The sequence below is a fragment of the Artemia sp. Qi Xiang Cuo genome, chromosome 9 (genome assembly GCF_049724085.1).
Source record: "Artemia sp. Qi Xiang Cuo chromosome 9, ASM4972408v1, whole genome shotgun sequence".
Classification (NCBI taxonomy): Eukaryota; Metazoa; Arthropoda; class Branchiopoda; order Anostraca; family Artemiidae; genus Artemia; species Artemia sp. Qi Xiang Cuo.
In genome coordinates this window covers 51,062,680-51,085,341 of record NC_142802.1, presented here as the reverse complement: position 1 = coordinate 51,085,341, position 22,662 = coordinate 51,062,680, and the positions used below count along the sequence as shown (strand labels likewise).

Sequence of the window (22,662 nt, the reverse complement as noted above, 5' to 3'; positions counted from 1 at the left end):
ATTATTACCTAAGTAACACGACAAAAAATCAAGAATTTATGCGCAGTTTTAACTAGCTAAGGCTATATTTGTTAAAGATGGGCCATTTTCTTAAGAAAACACTTACATTAGAAAAAATACTAAATGTTTTATTATTACCTAAGCAACACGACAAAAAATCAATAATTTATGCGCATTTTTAATTAGCTAAGGCTATATTCGTTAAAGATGGGCCATTTTCTTAAAAAACACCTACATTAGAAAAAAAAATACTAAATGTTCCATTATTACCTAAGTAACACGACCAAAAAAAATCAAGAATTTATGCGAAGTTTTAACTAGCTAAGGATATATTTGATACATATGGAACATTTTATTAAGAAAACACTTACATTAGACAAAATACTAAATGTTCAATTATTACCTAAGTAACACGACAAAAAATCAAGAATTTATCCGCAGTTTTAACTAGCTAAGTCTATATTTGTTAAAGATGGGCCATTTTCTTAAGAAAAAACTTACATTAGACAAAAAAAACTAATTGCCCCATTATTACCTAAGTAACACGACAAAATATCAAAAATTTATGCGCAGTTTTAACTAGCTAAGGCTATATTTGTTAAAGATGGGCCATTTTCTTAAGAAAACACTTACATTAGAAAAAATACTAAATTTTCCATTATTACCTAAGTAACAGGACAAAAAATCAAGAATTTATGTGCAGTTTTAACTAGCTAAGACTGTATTGGTTACAGATGGACCATTTTATTAAGAAAACACTTGCATTAGAAAAAATAATAAATATTCCATTATTATCTAAGTAACACAACAAAAAATGAAGAATTAATACACAGTTTTAACTAGCTAAGGCTATATTTGTTAAAGATGGGCCATTTTCTTAAGAAAACACTTAAATTAGAAAAAAATACTAAATGTTCGTTTATTACCTAAGTAACACGACAAAAAATCAACTGAGCCTTCCCCTTGAGGCAGATCCCATATATTTTCGATTCAGAGGATTTTTGATCTTTCCTCCCAAATTGGCCCCCCTCCCCCTGCCCACAGAAATGGGGGAACGAAGGACCTCTGGGCCTTCCCCGTGAGGCAGATCATGCTTTATTTTCGATTCTGAGCATTTTTTGTTTTCCCTCCAAAATTAACCTCCCCCCTCCCCTGCCCTCAGAAATGTGGAAACGAAGGGCCTCTGAGTCGTCCCCTTGAGGCAGATCTCATTTATGTTCGATTCTGAGTATTTTTGGTTTTCCTTCCAAAATTGACCCCCACCCTCTCCTGCCCCTCAGAAATGAAGGAACGAAGGACCTCTGAGCTTTGCCCATGAGACAGATCCTGATTATTTTCGATTCTGAGTATGTTTGGTTTTCCCTCTGAAATTGACTCCCCCGCTCCCTCCCCTGCCCTCAGAAATGTGGGAACAAAGGGCCTCTGAGTCTTCCCCTTGAGGCAGATCTCATTTATTTTCGATTCTGATTATTTTTGGTTTTCCCTCCAAAATTGACGCCCCACCTCTCCTGCCCCTCAGAAATGGGGGAACGAAGGGCCTCTGAGCCTTCCCCTTGAGGCAGATTCCCGTTTATTTTCGATTATGAGTATTTTTGGTTTTTCTTCCAAAATTGACCCCATCCCTCTCCTGCCTCACAGAAATGGAGGAACGAAGGACATCTGAGCCTTGCCCATGAGACATATCCCGTTTATTTTCGATTCTGAGTATTTTTGGTTTTTCCTCTGAAATTGACTCCCCCTCTCCCTCCCCTGGCCTCAGAAATGTGGGAACGAAGGGTCTTTGAGCCTTTCCCTTGAGGGAGATCCCGTTTATTTTCAATTCTGAGCATTTTTGGTTTTTCCTCCAAAATTGACCCCTCCCCTCCCCTGCCCTCAGAAATGGGGGAAAGAAGGGTCATTGAGCCTTCCCCTTTAGGCAGAACCCGGTTATTTTAGATTATGAGTATTTTTTGTTTTCCCTCCAAAATTTACCCCTCCCCTGCCCTCAAAAATGGGGGGAACGAAGGGAACGTTAGATCCTATTTTAAATTGACAATACTTATCAAACATAACTTGTGTATTATACAGACCACATCGGAAATGTAAAGCTAGGTCAAGTCAAAATGTCATACTATCATCGATAGCAGTTTTCATAGACAGATGATGTTTCAAATTTATAACAAATTACCTGAGTTAACAACTCCTTCGAGGTTAACGGTTTAATCCTTTTTTCTCCACTGATACAATCCAATCACTAACTAGAATCATTCACAATCCTATGATTCAAAACATTAATTAATATTGTTCATTGTCTACGTAAATTAAGTTATAGGCAATACTGGTTTAGAAAAACTAGAATAGTGACATAATTTCATAATCCTTTTTTTCTCCACCTTCATACAATCCAATCACTAATTAGAATCATTCACACTCCTATTATTCAAAACATTAATTAATATCGTTCAATGTCTACGTAAATTAAGTTATAGGCAATACTGGTTTAGAAAAACTAGAATAGTGACATAATTTCATAATACTTTTTTTTTCTCCACCTTCATACAATCCAATCACTAATTAGAATCATTCACACTCCTATTATTCAAAACATTAATTAATATCGCTCATTGTCTACGTAAATTGAGTTATAGGCAATACTGGTTTAGAAAAACTAAAATACTGACATAATTTCACCTTATCGACCCTCAAATTCCAATATGTGAGGGAGCTCTGAATCTCTTTGAAAACACGTAGAGCTTCTATAGAATAATGTAGAAATTGCTATACCTCCGAGCAAATCCAGAAGGCGCATTCTACTCTTAAGTCATGATTTTGTTAGTAATGGAGAAATAACAGCAAATTTATCATCACCATTCTCAGATTATGATTCCCACCGTAAGTACCTGTCATCGCCGTTAGACAAATCAGTGTTCCAGTCTCCAGTTACTGAATCTGAGGTGATGAACATTATTACATTTATGAAGAGTGGCAATTCTGAAGCGTTTGACGGTTTTTTCTAACCTTTAAAAATTGTTGTGCCTGGTATTGAGACTTTTTTTTTTGTTTTCAAAGCACCAATTTGGGTTTCGAAAGGGACATAGGACTGATCATCTTATCATCATTATTAACCATTTTGTGAGGGATTGTCTTGACAAAGGAAAAATTCCTTGAAGCCCAGATATTCAAAAAGCGTTCGACTCAATTTCTCATTTGAAGTATTAATTTCTAAGGTTATTTATTAGGGGGTTCCTGGGAAAGCATGGGATTTAGTAAAATCATATCTTTCTGACAGAAAGGTGTCCCTGAGGGACACCAGCCGATGACGACCGAGCCGATTATGAGCCCTGTTTTCTTTTCTTATATTAACGATCTGTATTTTGAACAGTTTCATCTTCCCTAGATACACAGTTTGTTGATGATTCAGCTGCTTCTGTGTGCGGTAAATATTCAAATGAGCTTCACACAAACATTTCCCATGCCGACAGTCGTAATTCAAAATAGATTGATGACAATAAACTTATGCTTAATAAGAAAAACTAAACTTATTATTTATTGTAGAGTTGGGTGCAGTTTTCCAAAACTAACTAACATTTGCGTCATGCTTAAAGATGGTTTATCGTCCATTGAAAGACTGAGAAGTATTCGTTATCTAGGTATGGTGATTTCATGGAAGGATCAAATCAATGTTGTTCGTGCGAAAGGATCATGGGCCGTCGGTAATATCAAAGAGTTGAAAAACTTAGTTCCTAACTCTGCACCGAAGTCACTTTGTTTTACTTTAGAACAATCTCATTTTGAATATGTTGGATTGGTTTACCTAAATACGTTTAAGTCTTATCATTTTCCACTTCAAAAGATACAGAATAATGTCGCTCGTGTCCTAAGTCTTTTCTATTGTCTACTTCTCTTTTGATAAATAAGCTAATTACTTAATCCTTATATAATATTGTGGATATTCTTCCGGTGAGTCTTAGTGTCCAGTCTTCTTTATTTTTTTTTTAAATGTTCAATTCAACCGTGGAGCTCTTCCTAAATATTTTTATCAAATCAACTTTGATAAAAATATTTGTTCTTTATGCCCCATAATGTTCATTTCTACTCGATCTGGGTCTCGTCTATTACTCCATTTTCCAAAATGTGAAAGGTGAAGATTTACAGTGCAGTATACAGTTGATTTGGTCGAAGTTTGTCGCATCTATAGATGTAACGTTGCCGCTTACTGCCATTATGTATCGGCTCCGAACGTCGCTCATTCAATGCTTTAAAAATTAAAGTTTATTTTGGTGGTGGATGGTGTCTTGTATTTATTAAGTTATTACTTTGTGATTTGTTTGGATATGATCTTTCTGCACTCCCTGCCCACTGTAGCCTGATAATTGGTATTATAATGCTAGCATTGTCTCGAATGAACGTGTGTTGGCGGTAGGTTGGGGTGGCATGCCGAAGGTATTTCTTTAATAAGAAATTCAGGCAAGAATAGTTGTGTTTGTTTGAGTAATAGATAGATATAGATAGATGGATAGATCGTGTATTTCCAAAGCACAAGAGCCATATACACACAAAAATTTACGAAAAATAAAGAAATCACAACAGAACAAGTTACAAAACAGACATTAACATGATACATAGCAAAAATACCTTAAGGTAATTTATCGAGAAAATAAATGTAATTCCATATAACTAATAATAATTAATTGTAAAAACGTTTCCTTCTTTCTAATCCCTTCTGTATGTACGCACCAATACGAAATATTGTGGTTGGATTACTAACTTTTGGAAAATACCAGGAAGCAGTAAAACAATCCCATGTAAGTATTTGTCCCTTAAATCAGAGAGCATCGAGCCCTTTCGGAGAAAATGGTCCAAATCTTCGTTCAAAATCTCCGAAAAAATGATCCAAATCTTCGTTAATATGCTGTATTGTTTTTGTTTCTGTTTTTTTTTTCTCGTTGGTATACGAGCTCTGCTCCCCGCCAATAGAAAATGTGTAAAATTGTGTAATTTATAGCTATATTATAATAAAGAATCATCAAAAGTTACGGGCCTGAGAAAATTTGCCTAATTTTTGGAAAAAAAAATTGGAAAACACCCCTTAAAAGTCGTAGAATCTTAATGAAAATCACATCATCCAATTCAGCGTATCAGAGAACCCTGCTGTAGAGATATAAATCTCCTATCCACAGAAAAGTGGAATTTTGTATTTTTTGCCATAAGAAAGATCACGGATAAGTGTTTGTTGTTTGTTTTTCACAGGGGTGATCGTATTAACCAAGTGGCCCTAGAATATCGCTAGGGGGCTCATTCGAACAGAAATTTTGCTACGGACCACTTTACCCTTAACTACCAAGGACAATCAAAATGAAACTGACCTATAAGTAAACCTATGAAAACATATTAACTTATAAATTAGAAACAAAAAGTCAAAAATTCAATTTTAATGGAATATATCTTCATGCTCAGTTATGTCTATGATAATGGTAATAAGCTTACCTAAGCTATGAATGTCAGGTATTGTGTTATCTTTTAACAATAATTTCGACAGGACCTGTGCCTGTCATCACCAGGTTCAAGTAAGACAAAAATATATAAAAGAAAAAGGACTCACAGCAACGTGCGACCAATAAAACCAAAAAAAAAAAAAAAAAAATTCAAAGCAGTCCTAGCATCCTTACTTCAGCGAAGTTCAACCAGGACTGATAAAAAGTAAGTTAAAACAAGGCGATTCAAAGAGATGAAAGAAAAATAATTTAAAAACACGTTCTTATTGCTAATCCAGCTTTTATGGCAGCTAACCTCAAAGGTCTTTTTATGATCGGTTCTGTGTTAATGTCTATTGGTTTTTTAAAATATTTTGTAAGATCATTTTTAATCAAATTTGTGTATAGAGCATTTAGTGTATATTCCCCCAAGTCCCTATTTAAGGAAATATTATTATTAATCTTAAGTCTGATTTCAATTGATTCTCGGACTACCTGCTTTATGCCTAGGTCAGGGCTAATAAGGACGGATCCATCAAAAAGTATATTGTGGCTAGGATTTTCAAAAATATGGCTCCCTAATGCAAAATCAAATGAAACAGTGGAGATATTAGAAGTTAGAGCTTTGACTATATTATCTTTATGCTGTTGTATGCGCTTTTCTAAATTCTGGTGTGTTCTACCTACATAATATTTGCCGGAATCGCATGGTATTTGATAGACCCCTTTTTGGCAAGTAACTGGGTTTTTATCTTTATCAGAATTTAGAAAATTTATGATTTTAAAATTATTTCGGAATACTACATATATATTATTTTTTGTGCAAACTTTTTAAGATTTGTAGTGATTTTTGGGATGCAGGGGAGGTAAATTATGTTTAAGGGCTTGTCAGAAACCTCACATGTTAAACTATCATTAATTTTACGGGAATGTCTTTTCAGTTTACAGTTAATTACACTATTAATAAATAAAATAGGATACCGATTTCCAAAAAAGGATGTCCTTGAATTTCTGCTGTGATGTGGGAATCGAAAAAAATGTTTGGGGCACGATCGACGAGGGATATTACCACTGCTTCTTTAACTTGTGGGGAGTGGTTTGATTTAAAATGCAAATATCTATTATTTTGTGTTGGTTTTCTATAAATAGTAAAATTGAGTTTATCGAAGCTACGAATAACTAACACATCTAGGAATTATAAAATTATTTTAAAAATTATTAAAAAATTATTTTGTGTTGCTCTTTTAACTAAAGCAGATAAAAGCAATTCTCTGGTTGTCATGGATACGACAGATTACGACACAAAAATTTATTCTCATCTAAATGACGAGACAACATATACAACTATAACCCGCGATCACACAGATCAATTTGTAAACAAAATTATAAATGAATTAAAAAGTTTAAAACAAAATGGTAAAATTACTACACAACTATATGATAGATTTTTCCCCCGCGGTAGTTTTTGCCCAAAGTTTTATGGTCTACCAAAATTACACAAGCAAGGCATTCCTTTAAGGCCCATAGTAGCTTGTACGAAAGCCCCCACATCCAATATTGGGAAATGGTTATGTACAGCCTTTAAACCTTTGCTTTACTCTCAAAAATCCTATATAAGTAATTCGGTAGATTTAGTTGAAAAACGTAAATATCTCAGAAAATAAAATTATAAGTAGCTTTGACATTGTTTCAATGTATAAAAATATTGATGTCGCAGTATCTGAACAGTTATTAAAAAATAAAATAAAAGAGAATATTCACTTAATAGAATCTTCAACAGCAGGAATATACTATCAAGTCCTAGTGACCTAGGTTCAACTCCGTAAAAAGTAGCCTTCTCAAAGTATTTCGGAATCTATTAATCTTTTTACCAACAAATTAATGGCTTAGCGATGGGCGTGCCCCTCTCCGGGTTACTGGCGAATATTTATGTGGAGGATATTGAAAATTGGGCATTAGATTCGTATTTTTTGAAACATATCTTTTGGGGACGCTACATGGATGACGTAATTTCACTCTGGAACTATGGGGAAAAGGAGCTTAAGGGTTTTTTAGATCACCTTAATACATACGATAGAAATTTACAGTTTACTTTAGAAATTGAAATCGCAAATAAAATCCCATTCTAGTGTTAGTTATTCGTAGCTTCGATAGACTCAATTTTACTATTTATAGAAAACCAACACAAAATAATAGATATTTGCATTTTAAATCAAACCACTCCCCACAAGTTAAAGAAGCAGTGGTAATATCCCTCGTCGATCGTGTCCCATTTGTTCTGATTTCCACGTCACAGCAGAAATTCAAGGACATACTTTTTGGAAATGGGTATCCTATTTTATTTATTAATAGTGTAATTAACTGTAAACTGAAAAGACATTCCCGTAAAATTAATGATAGTTTAACATGCATGGATTATCAATAAGAACATGTTTTTAAATTATTTTTATTTCATCTCTTTGAATCGCCTTGTTTTAACTTACTTTTTATCAGTCCTGGTTGAACTTCGCTGAAAAAGGATGCTAGGACTGCTTTGAAAATTTTTTCTTTTAATTTTTTGTTTTATTGGTCGCATGTTGCTGCGATTCTTTTTTCTTTTATATATTTTTGTCTTGCTGAGGACGGCCCTTGGACACAGGACCAAAATATTCATTCAAATTATCTCCACTGTGTCGCAAAAAGATTTCCCTGTTGTTCTTCTTGCTTTTGTTGTTAATTCTTTAAGCATGATTCCTTAAACACTATGTTCTTTTAATTAGAACAATAAGAAGTTTTTTTTAAAAGTACTGTCAAACTTTAGCGTAAAGAGCGAGGTGTTGAGGAGGAGCGACCCCCCCTCATATACGTAATAATTTCTGTTCGCTTTAAGTTTTAATGTTGCTCCTTACTTTTAGTTGAAAAAAAAAGTTTTTTTTTTATTCAATCTCATTTGGGCTAGACATATGATAACATGTAATTTCACACTGAGTTTTTGTTTTTTTTTAAATTTAATCTAGTTATGAAGGTCTTCTGAATTTGCTGGATGTTGTAGAAGCTTTTAGAAGCAAAGAATAATAATAAAATAACTGATGTCCTTCACAAGCTATTGTCGAAATACAGAAGATAAAAACATTTTTCTTACCGATTAAGTGTATGTCCGATTCTTTCGCAGTCAAGAAATCCACCTCGTGTCTAACAGAATTAGCTACACATATATCGATGTCAAATGTATCCACGATTGGCTGTCCAAAAATTTCTCTAAATGCAGTAGACTGTAAACTCCTTAGATCTATACCAATGTAATCCTCTTGGGACCTTAAAAGACTGTCTATTAAGTTCAAGAACAAATAATTGAACCAGCTATTCAGCTTCCTCAGCATATGGTTATGATAGGAGTCAAAGCACCTCCACAGATGTATTTCTCATGGCCGAACGAAAAAAAAAAACACTAAAAATAAACGTTCAGGTCAGGTCATTTCTGTTTTAGATAAGATTTTCAGGAATCCAATTTCCCTTTCCCTCTAAACTGTGCTAAACCAAAAACATTTCTATTTATGCGTTAGTAAAACTGTAGTAAAAGTAACTAGTAAAAGTAGTAAAAATGCTAGTAATTTCTTCTTTCCAGCGTTAATAATGCAAAGAATTTTTTTTCAAGAAATCTCCTACAGAAAAATTAGGCAATTTCTCTTTCAACCGGATATCAGCTCTAATTCAAATGGCAGTGACCACTGAATGTTTTTAGCTTGACAACACGGTTTGCAATTGGAATTTACCTATATTGTTTTGCTCGCATTAAGATAGTTGCGTCAAGACTACATGTCAAAAAGCAAAGAGTATTCAAATAAAAAGCCATTTTGTCCCACATACAGAAAAAAACATTTCCCATGCCTATCAAATTATTATGTAGACTGTTCATAGGTTTTATATGGAAAGATCCTAAGGTAATGCAAAAGTAATTATAGGCCAAGACATGTCATCAAGAATTTAGATATTCAAATAGTGGATTTCATGAAAGAATTGGACCCCATGCTGCACAATATACACACCCATACCCCAAAACATACGAAGAGATCTAATTGATTTTGGTGGGTGAAAAGTATGACTAAATTTCAGAGAGGGCTTAATAAAAATAGCCACACAAGATCAGGTAAATTACTTGAAAAATTTACATTTACAAGCACCTGCTGGATAGGATTTGTGGTCGAAAAAAGGAATTGGAACAGCTAGATAGGATTAGCCGTCATTAAAAAAAAAGAATTGGAGGTGCTGGATAGGGCGATGTGGCTTGGAACTACCGTAAAAAAGGAAACTGGACCTACTGGACAGAATTTGCCGTCATAAAAAAGGAATTGGACCTGCTGGATCTATATATATATATATATATATATATATATATATATATATATATATATATATATATATATATATATATATATATATATATATATATATATATAAAAAAAAAATATATATATATATATATATATATATATATATATATATATATATATATATATATATATATATATATATATATATATATATATATATATATATATATATATAAAATTAAACAAGAAAAACGGGTTTTAATTTCTATAAAGCAGTGAATACAAAACACTTAATTAAACAAAAAATACTCCGAATATTTCGGCCCCACATCCGGGAGCCTTTCCCAACGGAAAAAAAATTCTTACATCAACATAAAAAAAATACTAAACAAACAAAAGAAAAAATATAAATAAATAGGAAAAGAAAACTCACATATTAAATAAACAATTCCATTCACTGGCGTACAAACAAAAACGAATGCTTATATTGATTGGAACACGCCTTCTCACAGAATATAAATGGAAATCTATCAAAAAATGAGAATATATTTATACTTAAACTAAAACAAAAAAGGTCAGCTAACCCCCGGCCCCTAACCTCTAAATAGAACTCACAGGTTCATCACCCAATGTTTGAATTATAAATTGAACAGATTCGTTTGCTTGCAAGCTTAGCTGCAGTTCGTTTACCTTTCCCAACATTTAACCCAGTCTGACCTTTGTCCGCAAGGTCATCATTCGTATCCGAACTATTATTAAAAATAGTACTGGTTGAAAATTTTACCTGGTTTTTAATTAAACTATTATAAATTGAATTGATCCTAAAATCCCCTTCATCTCTATTGATACTAATACCTCCATATATTATCTTTTTTATTTCTATAATTTCCCTGAAGCTTTGTAAAAGTTCTACAGACGTAACTACTATTTTTGTTTGATCAAATAAAATACTGTGATGAGGAAAATTATAAAGATGTTCTGCAACAGCTGACTCAAACGTTTCTGGTGTTTTGTTTTGTTTTATAGCGCAATCTATGGCATTCTTGTGTTGCTGTAGCCTATTTTCTATAATCTGTTGTGTTCTTCCCACATAAAATTTACCACAAGAGCATGGAATTTTGTATACTCAGTTTGGGAGGGCCCGGCAGATTGGGCGGTAAAATTCGGGAAAAATCCCTTAATTGGAGCTTGTGTATTTTGTTAAAGCTTTAGTGCCTTCACTAACAGCGTGCTTGGCAAGTTCCCCGGGTAGGAGTAGCCTCAAAGCAGTTTGAACCTCTCTGCTAGTGATGGTGGACCTGTTGTTGTAGTGAGCTAGACGAGAGGCTTCCGCGGCAATCCTTTCAAAGATATCATTGACAAAGCTATTCATGATGCTCATTGCCTTGCTAGGAACACTGATGTCGGGGTGCGCTTGCTTGAGAACTTTGTAAATGTAAATGGCGTAGCTTTCCTTCCTCTTTCGTTTCCTTTTCTTATCAGTTTTAGTGATGTTTTTTGACGCCTTACCAGCTTTCTTTGCTGCTTTTCCTGAAGTTTTTGGAGCCATATTGAATGAACTCTTGACAAAATTTATATTCTTTGAGAAGGCGTGTTCCAATCAATATAAGCATTCGATTTTGTTTATACGCCAGTAAATGAAATTGTTTATTTAATATGTGAGTTTTCTTTTCCTATTTATTTATATTTTTTCTTTTGTTTGTTTAGTATGTTTTTTATGTTGATGTAAGAATTTTTTTTTCCGTTGAGAAAGGCTCCCAGATGTGGGGCCGAAATATTCGGAGTATTTTTGTTTAATTAAGTGTTTTGTATTCACTGCTTTATAGAAATTAAAACCCGTTTTTTCTTTTTTAATTTTTTGTAAATGGAAAAGCAGTGTGGTCTAAGAAATTATTTATATATATATATATATATATATATATATATATATATATATATATATATATATATATATATATATATATATATATATATATATATATATATATATATATATATATATATATATATATATATATATATATATATATATATATATATATATATATATATATATATATATATATATATCCCGGTATTACCCCCCCCCCCCCCCCCCGGAAAATACCTCCCACAGGAAATACCCCACGTGGAAAATGAGGCTTTCCAAATTTGAGAATTTTATTTGAGTTTATTTTTTAATTTCCGTAGGGGGAAGGAGTTTTGGTACTTGTGTATTATGTGCCACTCACTCAAGTTCACGCTGTGTAAAATTCAAGAACACACCGGTTTTTTCGCTAGTTTCGTCGTTAATTCAAAAATAAAATTGGGCTATAGATTTGCACATTAGAGGGAGGGGGGGGGGTAAAGTAGAGCGGGTCTGCATGCAAATTGTGTTTGGTACAACTATTCTGCACATTAGATAGACAGATAGATAAGTGATAAAATAGATAGATAAGATAGATAGCCATGAACACAGTAAAATAACATAAATGAAACAGTATTAACCTAATATACTATGGTTAATGTAACAGTATTAACCTAGAAGTATTAACCTAATAATAGTACTTAATGCTTGGGAAAACGGTCATTGAATAAAAAACACTTAACACTTAGAAAAAGCAATTAAATGAAGCATTACATTCATTTTATACTGTTTATTTTTTTTTATATACTGGGATATATATTTTGTTAAAAACACGTCTCGCCTTTGAATGTACCTTAGGGTTGTTTGTCTGTGCATATCTAATGAAAACCGAAATTGCAGACAAGCTAAAACTATTGCAAGGCAAAACATTCTTGCTTAATCTGTTTGGTAAATTCTTTTTCATTGATTCCTGCCTGGTTTTTTATTTAGTGCCTGCTCGCTTTTTGTCGGGTAAACTTCAAAAGGTTAGATTTTTTTTTTTTTTTTTTTTTTTTTTTTTTTTTTTTTTTTTTTTTTTAGCACTGAGGACGACCTAGCGGAGGTCCTTGTCGAAATATTTGCTTATTCTTTGTCTTCATGTTTTGCCACTGGCTGAAAAAATCCTCGTTTTCTCATATGTTTTTATTCTTATTTTTCATTTATTATCTCATTTTCTCTCTTAGTTTTTTTTTTGTGTTTTTCAGTTTCTTTTCAGTTTTAGCAAATTCAGTCTTCTATTGGAAAGTATTTGCGGTTTTTCTAATATTTTTCAGTTTTTTAGTTTTAGTAAATTCAGTCTGCTAGTGGAAAGTGTTACTGTTTTTTTATTCTGGTGAGTTTTAATGTTAAATTCGAATCATTACACTCACAACCTTTATACATCTTCAAATTTAACTGTTTTTTTCCTTTTATAGTCAATAGCTTCAAGAAAGGAAGTATTTTTGAAAACCATGCACTGAAATGCATTCATTACCACGCATTCAACGACCGAAACGCATCGAAAAATGAAAAACATTGATTATGATTATGGAAACGTGGTCAATTTTCAAGTATTTTATTTACAGTCAATATTTCTGATAATTTCACTAGTTTGTCTAACAAGCCAACTTTACTTTCCATTGGATTCACGACTTATCGCCATCAACTTTTTTCAATGCCGCTAACTTTCAACTGGTTGTGTATGTTGTCCCTTTGTATACACCAGGGCCAGGATGAGAGAGAGAAATAAGTCATAATGAATCTTGGCCTGATGAAAATGTAGGTCGTAATGCCCCCAAATTAATAAATTATCAACGATTTTTGAGACAACACTGGCTAAGCACTAATAAATAAATAAGGAGAAACAAAACAACGAAGATAGTTCCAGCCAATGAAAAAAGGAAGCATAGTACACACACATTTCGATCGAGTCCACCGCTCAACGGTCCTCAGTGCAAAAAAGGCAACAAAAAGTAAAAAAGGCACATGAAAGTCCTCAGGACAACACACAATATTTGAAGATTTTTCATCTTTTTAAATTGTCCTGGGCACCCCTGTCCACGTTTTCTTTCTCATTATTTCTTCCCTTTTTGCTGAGGATTGTTGAGCGGATGTCTCGACCGAAACTTACGCATACCTTTCCCCCTTTCCCCACTGGTTAGAAACTCTCGATTTTTTTCTTCATTATAATTTTTTTATTTATATATGGGATCGATTATTGCTAAACAAAAGGACAAATTAATTTCATTTTCATCATTGTCGGACAGTTCATCTTCAATGAGAAAAAGAAGACAACGAAGGGCTCAACATTTGAAGTTTTGGATGCAGCATTACTTGAATAAGTATGCTAGATTCGAAGTGATAATACGCCCATATCAGGACCATTAATTTCTCCAATGGCAAAACATTTTTTGAACTGCTTGGGTTGCAAGGGGAATTTGATGCTTCCTCAAGATGGCTAACTAGATTTAAACAGTACCATGGTATACGTGAGGTTGGACTACACAGCGAGAAATTCAGCAGCATCCAAAAGGCTATAGATGCAGCCTTTTTAATAAGACTCCAAAAGGCTGTCTATTTAAATAGACCTTGCAGAATTTATAACAAAAAATAGTTATCCACTGGACCAGATTTACGATGCGGATGAGTCAGGGCTGTACTGAAAATGTTTACCAACTTGTTCTCTCACTTTCGAGTCCGACTGCAATGTAGCGAGACATAAGTCAAGCAAGGAAAAATTATTATACTTAGCTGTGGTAAGGTATCAGGACAGCATAAGCTAAAATTAGTTGTTATTAGAAAAGCCAAATGGCCACGTTCGTTTAAAGGCACTAGACCTGAAAATATGCCATGGCATTACTACAGCCAAACCAAAGCATGGATGAATAAAACAATTTTTCAATATTGGTTTGAAAAGCATTTCATTCCTGAGGTTTGAGAGTATCTCAGCTCAAAAATATGCCAATAAAGGTTGTCCTTCTAGTAGATAGTGCCAGAAGTCATCCCGCAGAAGTTTTAAAGTCAGCTGATGGACAAATTATCGTTAAGTTTTTACTGCCTAATGTGACTGCACTCATTCAGCCGATGGATCAAGGTGTAATAGCGGCAACAAAGGAAATTTACAGGTCGAATTTGATAAAAAGAAAATGATCAACAAGGGATACGATCTTTGTGATTTTTGGAAAAAAATTATTATATTGGATAGTATATATATGAAGTAGCAGCTGCATGGAATTTAGTAAAATTATCTACTCTTTCGAGGTCATGGAGAAAACTGTTGCCAAGAATGGAAAAAGTTTTTAACGATAATTTAGCAGCAGAAGATGACAAAGAAGACGTGGCTGAAAGGGTGAGAGATGTTCCTGGAGAGCAAAACATAGATGAAAGAAATATTGTCAATTGGATGAACTGCGACACCATGACCCTGGCTTCGAAGACCTCACCGATGAACAAATTTCAAACAGAGCAAGAGGTACAGAAGCAGACGATGAGACACTAGGAGAGGAAGACGACGAACCGACTACAGAAAATTGGATAACTCATGATGAGGCATTGAAACACGCCATCTGTCTCCTTGATTATTTAGAACAAGATAGTGACGTGCTATTAGAAGATAAACTCGTTTTGCAGAAAATTCTCAAATAAAAAAAAAGTTATGTGACAAAAAACAAGCACGAATGAGTAAGAATTTTCAGAAAGTTAATTAGGACTTTGATTTTCTTTTGCATACATTAAAAGTGTAAATAATACTATGATTTGTTCTTCTTTTTTGGATCGATTACTATAATAGCATTGCATTTATTACTTGTTCTCGTTTTTTTAATTCAAATTCACGCTTTAGTAAGCGTAGCTTTGTCTTTCTATGTCCCTAAAACCCCTTTTTTCTAATATGTGGATTATTCACGGAATTCGATTATCCGCGGTGCTCATGCCACCCCATCCCACGCCACATAATTTAACCGCGCGTTTCAAATCGAGTTTCCATTTAAAAAGGCTATAACTTACCAAAATTCAGTCTTGGCCAGCTGTTCCTGGTACAAAAATATATCACTGAAAGGTGCAACATATATACATCCTTTTGTTGGGAACATTTTCCCACCTGGTTTTAGCCATTTTTTTGCATTTAGAAAATTTCTTATATGGCCTTGATCTACCAGCATTTGTCCCGTTGATGATGACATTATGAGATCAAATTGTTCCTCGTTGTCGTCTTCTGGTTCCAAGTCGTCGATTTCACATTTTATCAAGAAAACTTTTTTATCAAATCCATTGCTCTTAAGTAATGTCTAAAAAGGAAATCAACGTCTTCAAATTGAGCATTGATAAGGAATAAAAAAGAAAAATTTGAAATAATTGGTTTACTGTTTACTATTTAAAGTCATTGTGTTTTTTATTATTTTGTTCTAGCATGATAAAAGGACAATGTAGTATATTATTGGGTAAGTTTGGAAAATCGTATAACTTACCCAATGGTATATTTTGGTAATTTACTTTTAATTTATTTAAGTTCCCAGCTATGTCCTAATCACTAAGACGGGACCATACGACCTGTATCAAAAATATTGCAAATATTTCCTCGAAATTCCCTATGTCTCAAATATACCTCAGTTAATCTGCACTATGTACATCTGCATCTCTTGGATAACTAGTTAATCATTATTTTCAAAATAATTATAGCAAAATATCGTGGGTTAGATATTTTCTGCAAACCTTACATTCACTATATTTTCTAGTTCAACTTAATAACTTAATCAACATAAAGAAAAAAAATAGTATCGATTAACATCTAGAAATACCCCACTAGCATATATCAACCGTGTTTAGGTATGGCTGCATATTATTTTATTCCAAATTCTAATACCTGATTAAACGAATGATTTATTTCTAAGCAATTTCAACAATTTTGTTAGCAGATTCTACGAATGATTTGTCACTCAATGTTTACCCATACATTTAATATGGCTGTATGATCTGCAGCAGTAGTTTTTAAAACAATTTTAGAAGAGCCTAGATTCTTCAAACTAAAATCGTGAAAATTAAAGGCACGTACGTCAAAAATATGAATGATACAAATCCTTCTTTTGAGTTTACTCTACATGGGGCAACTACGTAATTATCAAGCGGCAGTTTTCGTTTACCAGCGCCGGCATAACCTAGTCTCAAGTGTTTTTTTGTGACATTACCGTTCTGACCAAGATTACCGTATCCAAGAATATTATATGAGGATTACTAAAAATTTGGTGGTTAAACTTGGAGTAACACAAGATCGGGATTTCAATTGCAGTTTCTTAGAACTGAAGTCTGGACTTCTCTTCCAGTGGGCACTAGAGTAGCTAACACTCCTTCGAGTTTAAAAGAAATTTAAAGAATAATAATCAAATAATGGTTAAATTTTGTTTTTTTGTTCATTGGGGGAGAGCAATGGTTGGCTGGAGAGCAGTAGGGAATTAATGGGGTGGATGGAAGATTAGGGTGATAGGGAGGAAGTAGGGTTGTTGGGAGGTACTTGTTTATTTTGGAAGTGATCAGGTGAAGGAGTGTGGTGTATTTTTGTTTTTAGTTATTTTTATGTTATTGGTGAGTGTGTTTAAAAATTATTAAATTTTTCTTGTGTATGCCAGCAAAAACGTGGATTTTTCCATTAATGAAGAAGAAACAAATTGCAAAGAGTAAAAACTATCTTTATTAATACCAGTATATCATTATCTGCTTTCAAACAACAATCAGTTAAAACACTTAAGTTTGTATAGATTCTAATTCAATGTTTAAGGACTATATTTAAAAGACTTTTAGACTGTTTTGAATCGATTGGGCTTCTGATGTAATTAGGTAATTTTTTGGGTGCATCAAACGAAAACAGACAAGGCTTAACTGGTATTTACTTAATAAGTTTACAGGCGGATAAATCTGGATTTAGTAGAAACGGATGAGGGAAGTTAGGTGCCACAATTGTGGACAAGTAATCCCCAAAATAATCATTTTTGTAGACAAAATATGCCTAAAATATGGTACACTAATGTTTGCTAGGAATCAGAATCAGGAACGAAGTAGAATCAGAACCTGTAACGTCTTTGTATCGTCTTTCAACTAATTTTTATCCTCATCCTATTTACCTTTTTTCTGTTTTTAGGGCCTACCAACTTCAAATTAAAATCGTGCAGTTACTTTTTAACATTCGCAAGCGCATATGTAGGAATCAGTTTGGAAAACGGCATTTCTGAGTGCTCAAATCCATGATAAAATCAAACCCAATCATATTTTATTCAAGTTTCAGGATTAAATTAGGGTTGAGGCAGTGGCAGATCCAGGATATTTTTTTTTTTGGGGGGGGGGAGGGTAAAATAGGTTGATCTGATAAATGTGCGTTAGGAGCAAGTTTAATTAACGCAAACTTGCGTTGGTTAATTAAATTACACTACTTTAGACTATGTTGGGGGAGCACCCCTCGCCCCCTGGATCTGCCAGTGGGTTGGGGAGACCCCCATTATATATTGCAAAGGGGTAAGAAGAGTCTTTAGTCTTTTCCTTCAGAAGTCGAAAGCAGAGAGAGAGAGAGAAAGGAAAAAGAGAGAGAGAGAGAGAGAGAGAGAGAGAGAGACAGAGAGAGAGAGAGAGAGAGATAGAGAGAGAGAGAGAGAGAGAGAGAGAGAGAGAGAGAGAGAGAGAGAGAGACAGAGAGTAAGAGAGATCTGATAGAGAGAGAGAGAGAGAGGGAGAGAGATATATAGAGATATAGAGAGAGAGAGAGAGAGACAGAGACAGAAGAGACAGACAGACAGACAGACAAACAAACAGAGAAAGAGAAATATCCATATCATAGAGAATTTTGAAAGGCTCGCGGACATTTATCTACCAGGAGACATGCGCATAATAGTATATATAAACAAAAAAAAATCACTTCAGCAAGATGGGCCAAGGAACTGGCTTCCAAAGCCACCACCTTCTTGGCTCCAGCCTGAGCAGCATATATAGACATTATTCCGATGCCTGCACAGACATCCAGAATTACTTTATCCTTGAAGTCTAGAAAGTTTGTTAGATACAGCGTCTTGAATTTTGGCAGTTGTTAGGTAGTTGTTCCATCTTGTCTTGCTGCATCTAAAAAAGACATAGGCCTACAGTTACATCTGGTACCAACAATTGTTTGGTATTATCTGAAAATATAATAAATAACAAAAGCGTGTAAGTGCCAACAAGTCCAATTCATCCAAATGCATAATAAACAAAGATATATTAAAAACAAATAAAAATTCAGTGTAAATGCATTTTAGCTACGTTTTTACATGGCAGACAAAATTAAAATGGAGGGGTAAAAATTAGTGCCCCCTACACTCCCTGGATACCACTCTTATAAGCGGATGATAAGTGTACTGATTAAAGAAGCCTCCGGAAGGAAGAACTTCTTGAAGTCATCCATGCAGATTTGCAGACCTTAGAGCAAGATTCTCAGCTCCACCTTGTTACACGTAAGCGCCAAACCTGTGTCAAGAGAAGTAAATCTTAACTAGCCACGAATGTGAACGTAATTTAAATTAGATTTTCATGTTCTGAGGAGGGGGGGCCTAGCCCTAATGCTGATTCTTTAGAATCAACATTAGGGCTAGATACCTCAACACTCATGCGTTTTTCTTTTTGAACTTCATTTGCTATCCCTACCGTGACTGATTTTGATCCTTCGTTACTTAGTGAGCTTTCATTGACCATTACTTCATTACCCGTGTGAATATTACGATTTAAATCGGAACTCTGATGATCATGGGTTCTTATTTCCTCTACTGCTATAACCTTCCGTTGTTCTCGATAAACTTCTTTCACTTTACCCAATTCACTATCGTACGCAAAAATCTTGTCCCCCACGAAAAGTCTCACACCCCTCAGCTTTGGACGCAAATGGCCTTCTGTACGCGCGGCTTCCAAAATTGGTATCAACTTGCTCCGTGCCAATAAATCTGAAGAAGTATAATCTGGGGCTACTGACAAATGAAACTTTTTGAAAGGTGCAGCCGAAGTAAATATGGATTTTTTTAATTCCATAGACGCTAATTTAATCACAACTGGTTTAACTTTCTGGTTTGAAGGTAAACGAAAAACATCTTTAATATCTGTCTGCATAAACCTGGCACCTCTTACTATTTCATTTAAGCATCCAAGAATGTCCTCTTTTAGACTAGAACCCCTTATCTTTGGGTCAAAATTGTAGAGTATCACATTACACATTGATCCACCTCGATTCTATTCATTATCTTTTTGTTCTTTGAAATTTCCATTTTAAGCTCACGAACTTCTGTATTTTCCGATGTTTTTTCCACTTCACAATTTTTCTTATTTAGAGATTCCAAAATTGACGAAAATTCCATAGATAGTTTTTCTACCTTTTCGCACAAGGGTTCAAGTTTTTTAAGCTCTATCGACATTTCATTTCATTTCTCTAAAATCTGTAGCTGGGCTTCTGTTGATTCTGTCATCTTGATGGTAATTACTAGCTACTTAAAATAGAAAGGCATACCTGTTTAAGAGTTAATTATTTAATCCACGCTGACTCAAAGCGCGCAATTAGCTAAGCCGCCGTTAATAATGCCACGGCTAACAACAATTCTGAGTGAACTTCTCAGCAAAATCCAAAGATAATAAACTTCTCGAAAAATTTTACGGGCTATATATTTCACAAGTCAAACTAATTGAATGTTGGATCATGTATTTCACAATTTCAGTCATATATATAATCCACTTTTTAGATGTTCACTGAATGAGAACTAAAACTGAACTGATCTCTTCAAGAGACCTCTCTTCAAGTTAAAGGAATTAATCTCTTATATCGTCGTTTTTCTAAATAAGCGTAGAATAAACTTCTATGTTTTAGATTTACCAATGGGAATTCTATATATTTGAAAACAACATGATAATAACATAGTTTTGTTTAAATCAATATATGTAATATTATAAGTGTATTGGTGTAACGATGTCTTGTAGCGTAACGTTCACCATTAAATGTACCCAATTGTATTACTTATTACATACTATAACTACTCGATTTTAATGAACGTGTGATTCTGCCTCGTTATTTTTATTACAGGAATTGGAATGACCTATTGGAAATCGATCATTACAATACGTAATCAAACTCAGATACAACCATTTAACATCTATCTTCATCATCCCTCAACCAACAAAGAGTACTCACAATGAATTCCAGACAACGAAGCTAGAACAAAAATTGGCGCTACCTTTTTGATCGTTGTTTCCTCGATCAGACACCATATTATGTATCAGGTAAAACTATCTTTTAAATCCCAGTGTCCAGTGCTTTAGTGAACTATATAAACAAAACAATCCCGAGAACCCTATCAACCGAAGAAGATGTATATGCATAATTATCACCGTCGATAATCCCTATGGACCCATATACCACATAACTGAATAGTTATGATATTTCATAAGCCAATCCATTGACATGTCATAGATTCACATGTTAAATCCTGAGAAGAAAAATGGTAGAAAAAGCCTAATCTCTGTCATCCCGTAAATTTTACGACAGTGTTTCTGAAAAATGGACCTGGAAACCCACCATTGAATTATAGAAACCAAAAGTAATCCCAGTGAATAACCCCTGAATAACAATATACTCCTCCCATAAGTCTAAGACAATGTGTTGAAGGAAACACTAAAAATTTGATATCGATCCATTCCTAATACAACATCAATCCCCCCTTTATTAATCAAGGAATAACTGCAGGTTCAATAGATACAAGCCATGGATGAACAATTTCATAAGAGAAATATAATCTCTAAGTGCATGAACGAACAATTTTATACGATAAAATGCATGTACTTTAAAATATCCCAAGAACAAAACGCTAAGAAGAGTATTAACCCATCCATCCACAATACAACTCCAGTGATGAACCCATCAGTGATAAGAACACTATGAACAATCCTAAGGTGGCAGGCAAAGATGAACTAAAATTCCCACACACCTGTACCTGAAAGTATCGATTCCTGGTTGACAAATGAATGAGAACCCTTCGTCAAGATGAGCCAAGCCATGCCCAAACTATTCCGTAAAGAAACTGTATTGTAAGTGCTTTAAATTTTTTTTGCACAAGGTGAAAAGAGTGAAGGACCATAATCTACGACAGAAGGAGTGAGTACACTAAGAGCCACGTAAGGTGGTGAAGTAGGCGTTAATTCACATGTATCACATTTTATTAATTTTGATAGCTTAGCAATTTTGACAACTTATCATTAGTATTACATGACGAACATTACCCGTGAAAGTGTTTTAATGTTTACCACTGAACGTGGTGAACATAACATAGTGTATTTTAAATCGTTCGTATATGTATATGCATTGCTAATTGCTTAGATAGAGTTATGTGTAGTATTGTCGTACTATTCCATTAATTTAGCATAGATAGGAAAGGTAATTATCCCATAGTTAGCGTAAAATAAAAAATTTTAAAAGGTGAATTTTCAAAAAAAATCTTATAGTAATAGCAGAAAAGTCCTGACAATATAAAACATTTCCCATGATAATGTTTGATAAGGTTGGAAATTTAGAAATTATTAGTGTTAGATGTAGAAAAAAAAACAAAAAAATCTTTTTGTTGTAGCTATACCGTAACCATAGATAATCTGAGTCCGGTAGAGGAACCTTAGAAAAGGATATGTAATAAAATAAGAAATGTAAAACATAAATTTTTTTTAAGAGCTCCCGATTAAGCTTAAACAAGGTATAAAATAACACTAAATCAATTAAAGTTTATAAGAAAAATAGTGAATAAATTTCGAAATACTTTAAAACCCAAGGGCAAGCAAGCCCTAATGACGGGACGTCATTAAATAATGGGAAGGGTAATATGTACCGCATGTAATATGTGATATATATTTAAAATATAAAAAATAAAGTTGTTTCCTTCCGAAAATACTTCCGATCTAAAGTAAAATCCCCCTAATTGAGTTTAAGTCCCGTTTCAAACTTGAGTCTAGATTCCAATCAACAAAAGAAAAACTGCATTTTACTCTCAACCTTAACCTT

At 33.8% G+C, this 22,662-nt stretch overlaps 2 protein-coding genes across 2 annotated transcripts in view; both read right to left on the bottom strand.

Annotated features, from left to right (window-relative positions):
- LOC148948770 (histone-arginine methyltransferase CARMER-like) overlaps window positions 1-20,376 on the bottom strand; it is a 48,892-nt gene extending 28,516 nt beyond the window's left edge. The window contains exons 1-4 of the mRNA XM_089094085.1: window positions 20,134-20,376; window positions 18,526-18,725; window positions 15,633-15,913; window positions 8,575-8,747 (exon numbers count right to left, since the gene is read on the bottom strand). Of these exons, the coding sequence (XP_088950211.1) occupies window positions 8,575-8,747; window positions 15,633-15,913; window positions 18,526-18,603 (532 nt within the window). The 5' untranslated portion in view covers window positions 18,604-18,725; window positions 20,134-20,376. The remainder of the gene's footprint in view (window positions 1-8,574; window positions 8,748-15,632; window positions 15,914-18,525; window positions 18,726-20,133) is intronic.
- On the bottom strand, window positions 10,941-11,322 carry LOC148948771 (histone H2B-like). The gene has a single exon (XM_089094526.1). It carries the CDS (start codon window positions 11,310-11,312, stop codon window positions 10,941-10,943), a length of 372 nt encoding a protein of 123 aa, XP_088950652.1. The 5' UTR covers window positions 11,313-11,322.
- Window positions 20,377-22,662: the final 2,286 nt, after the last annotated feature.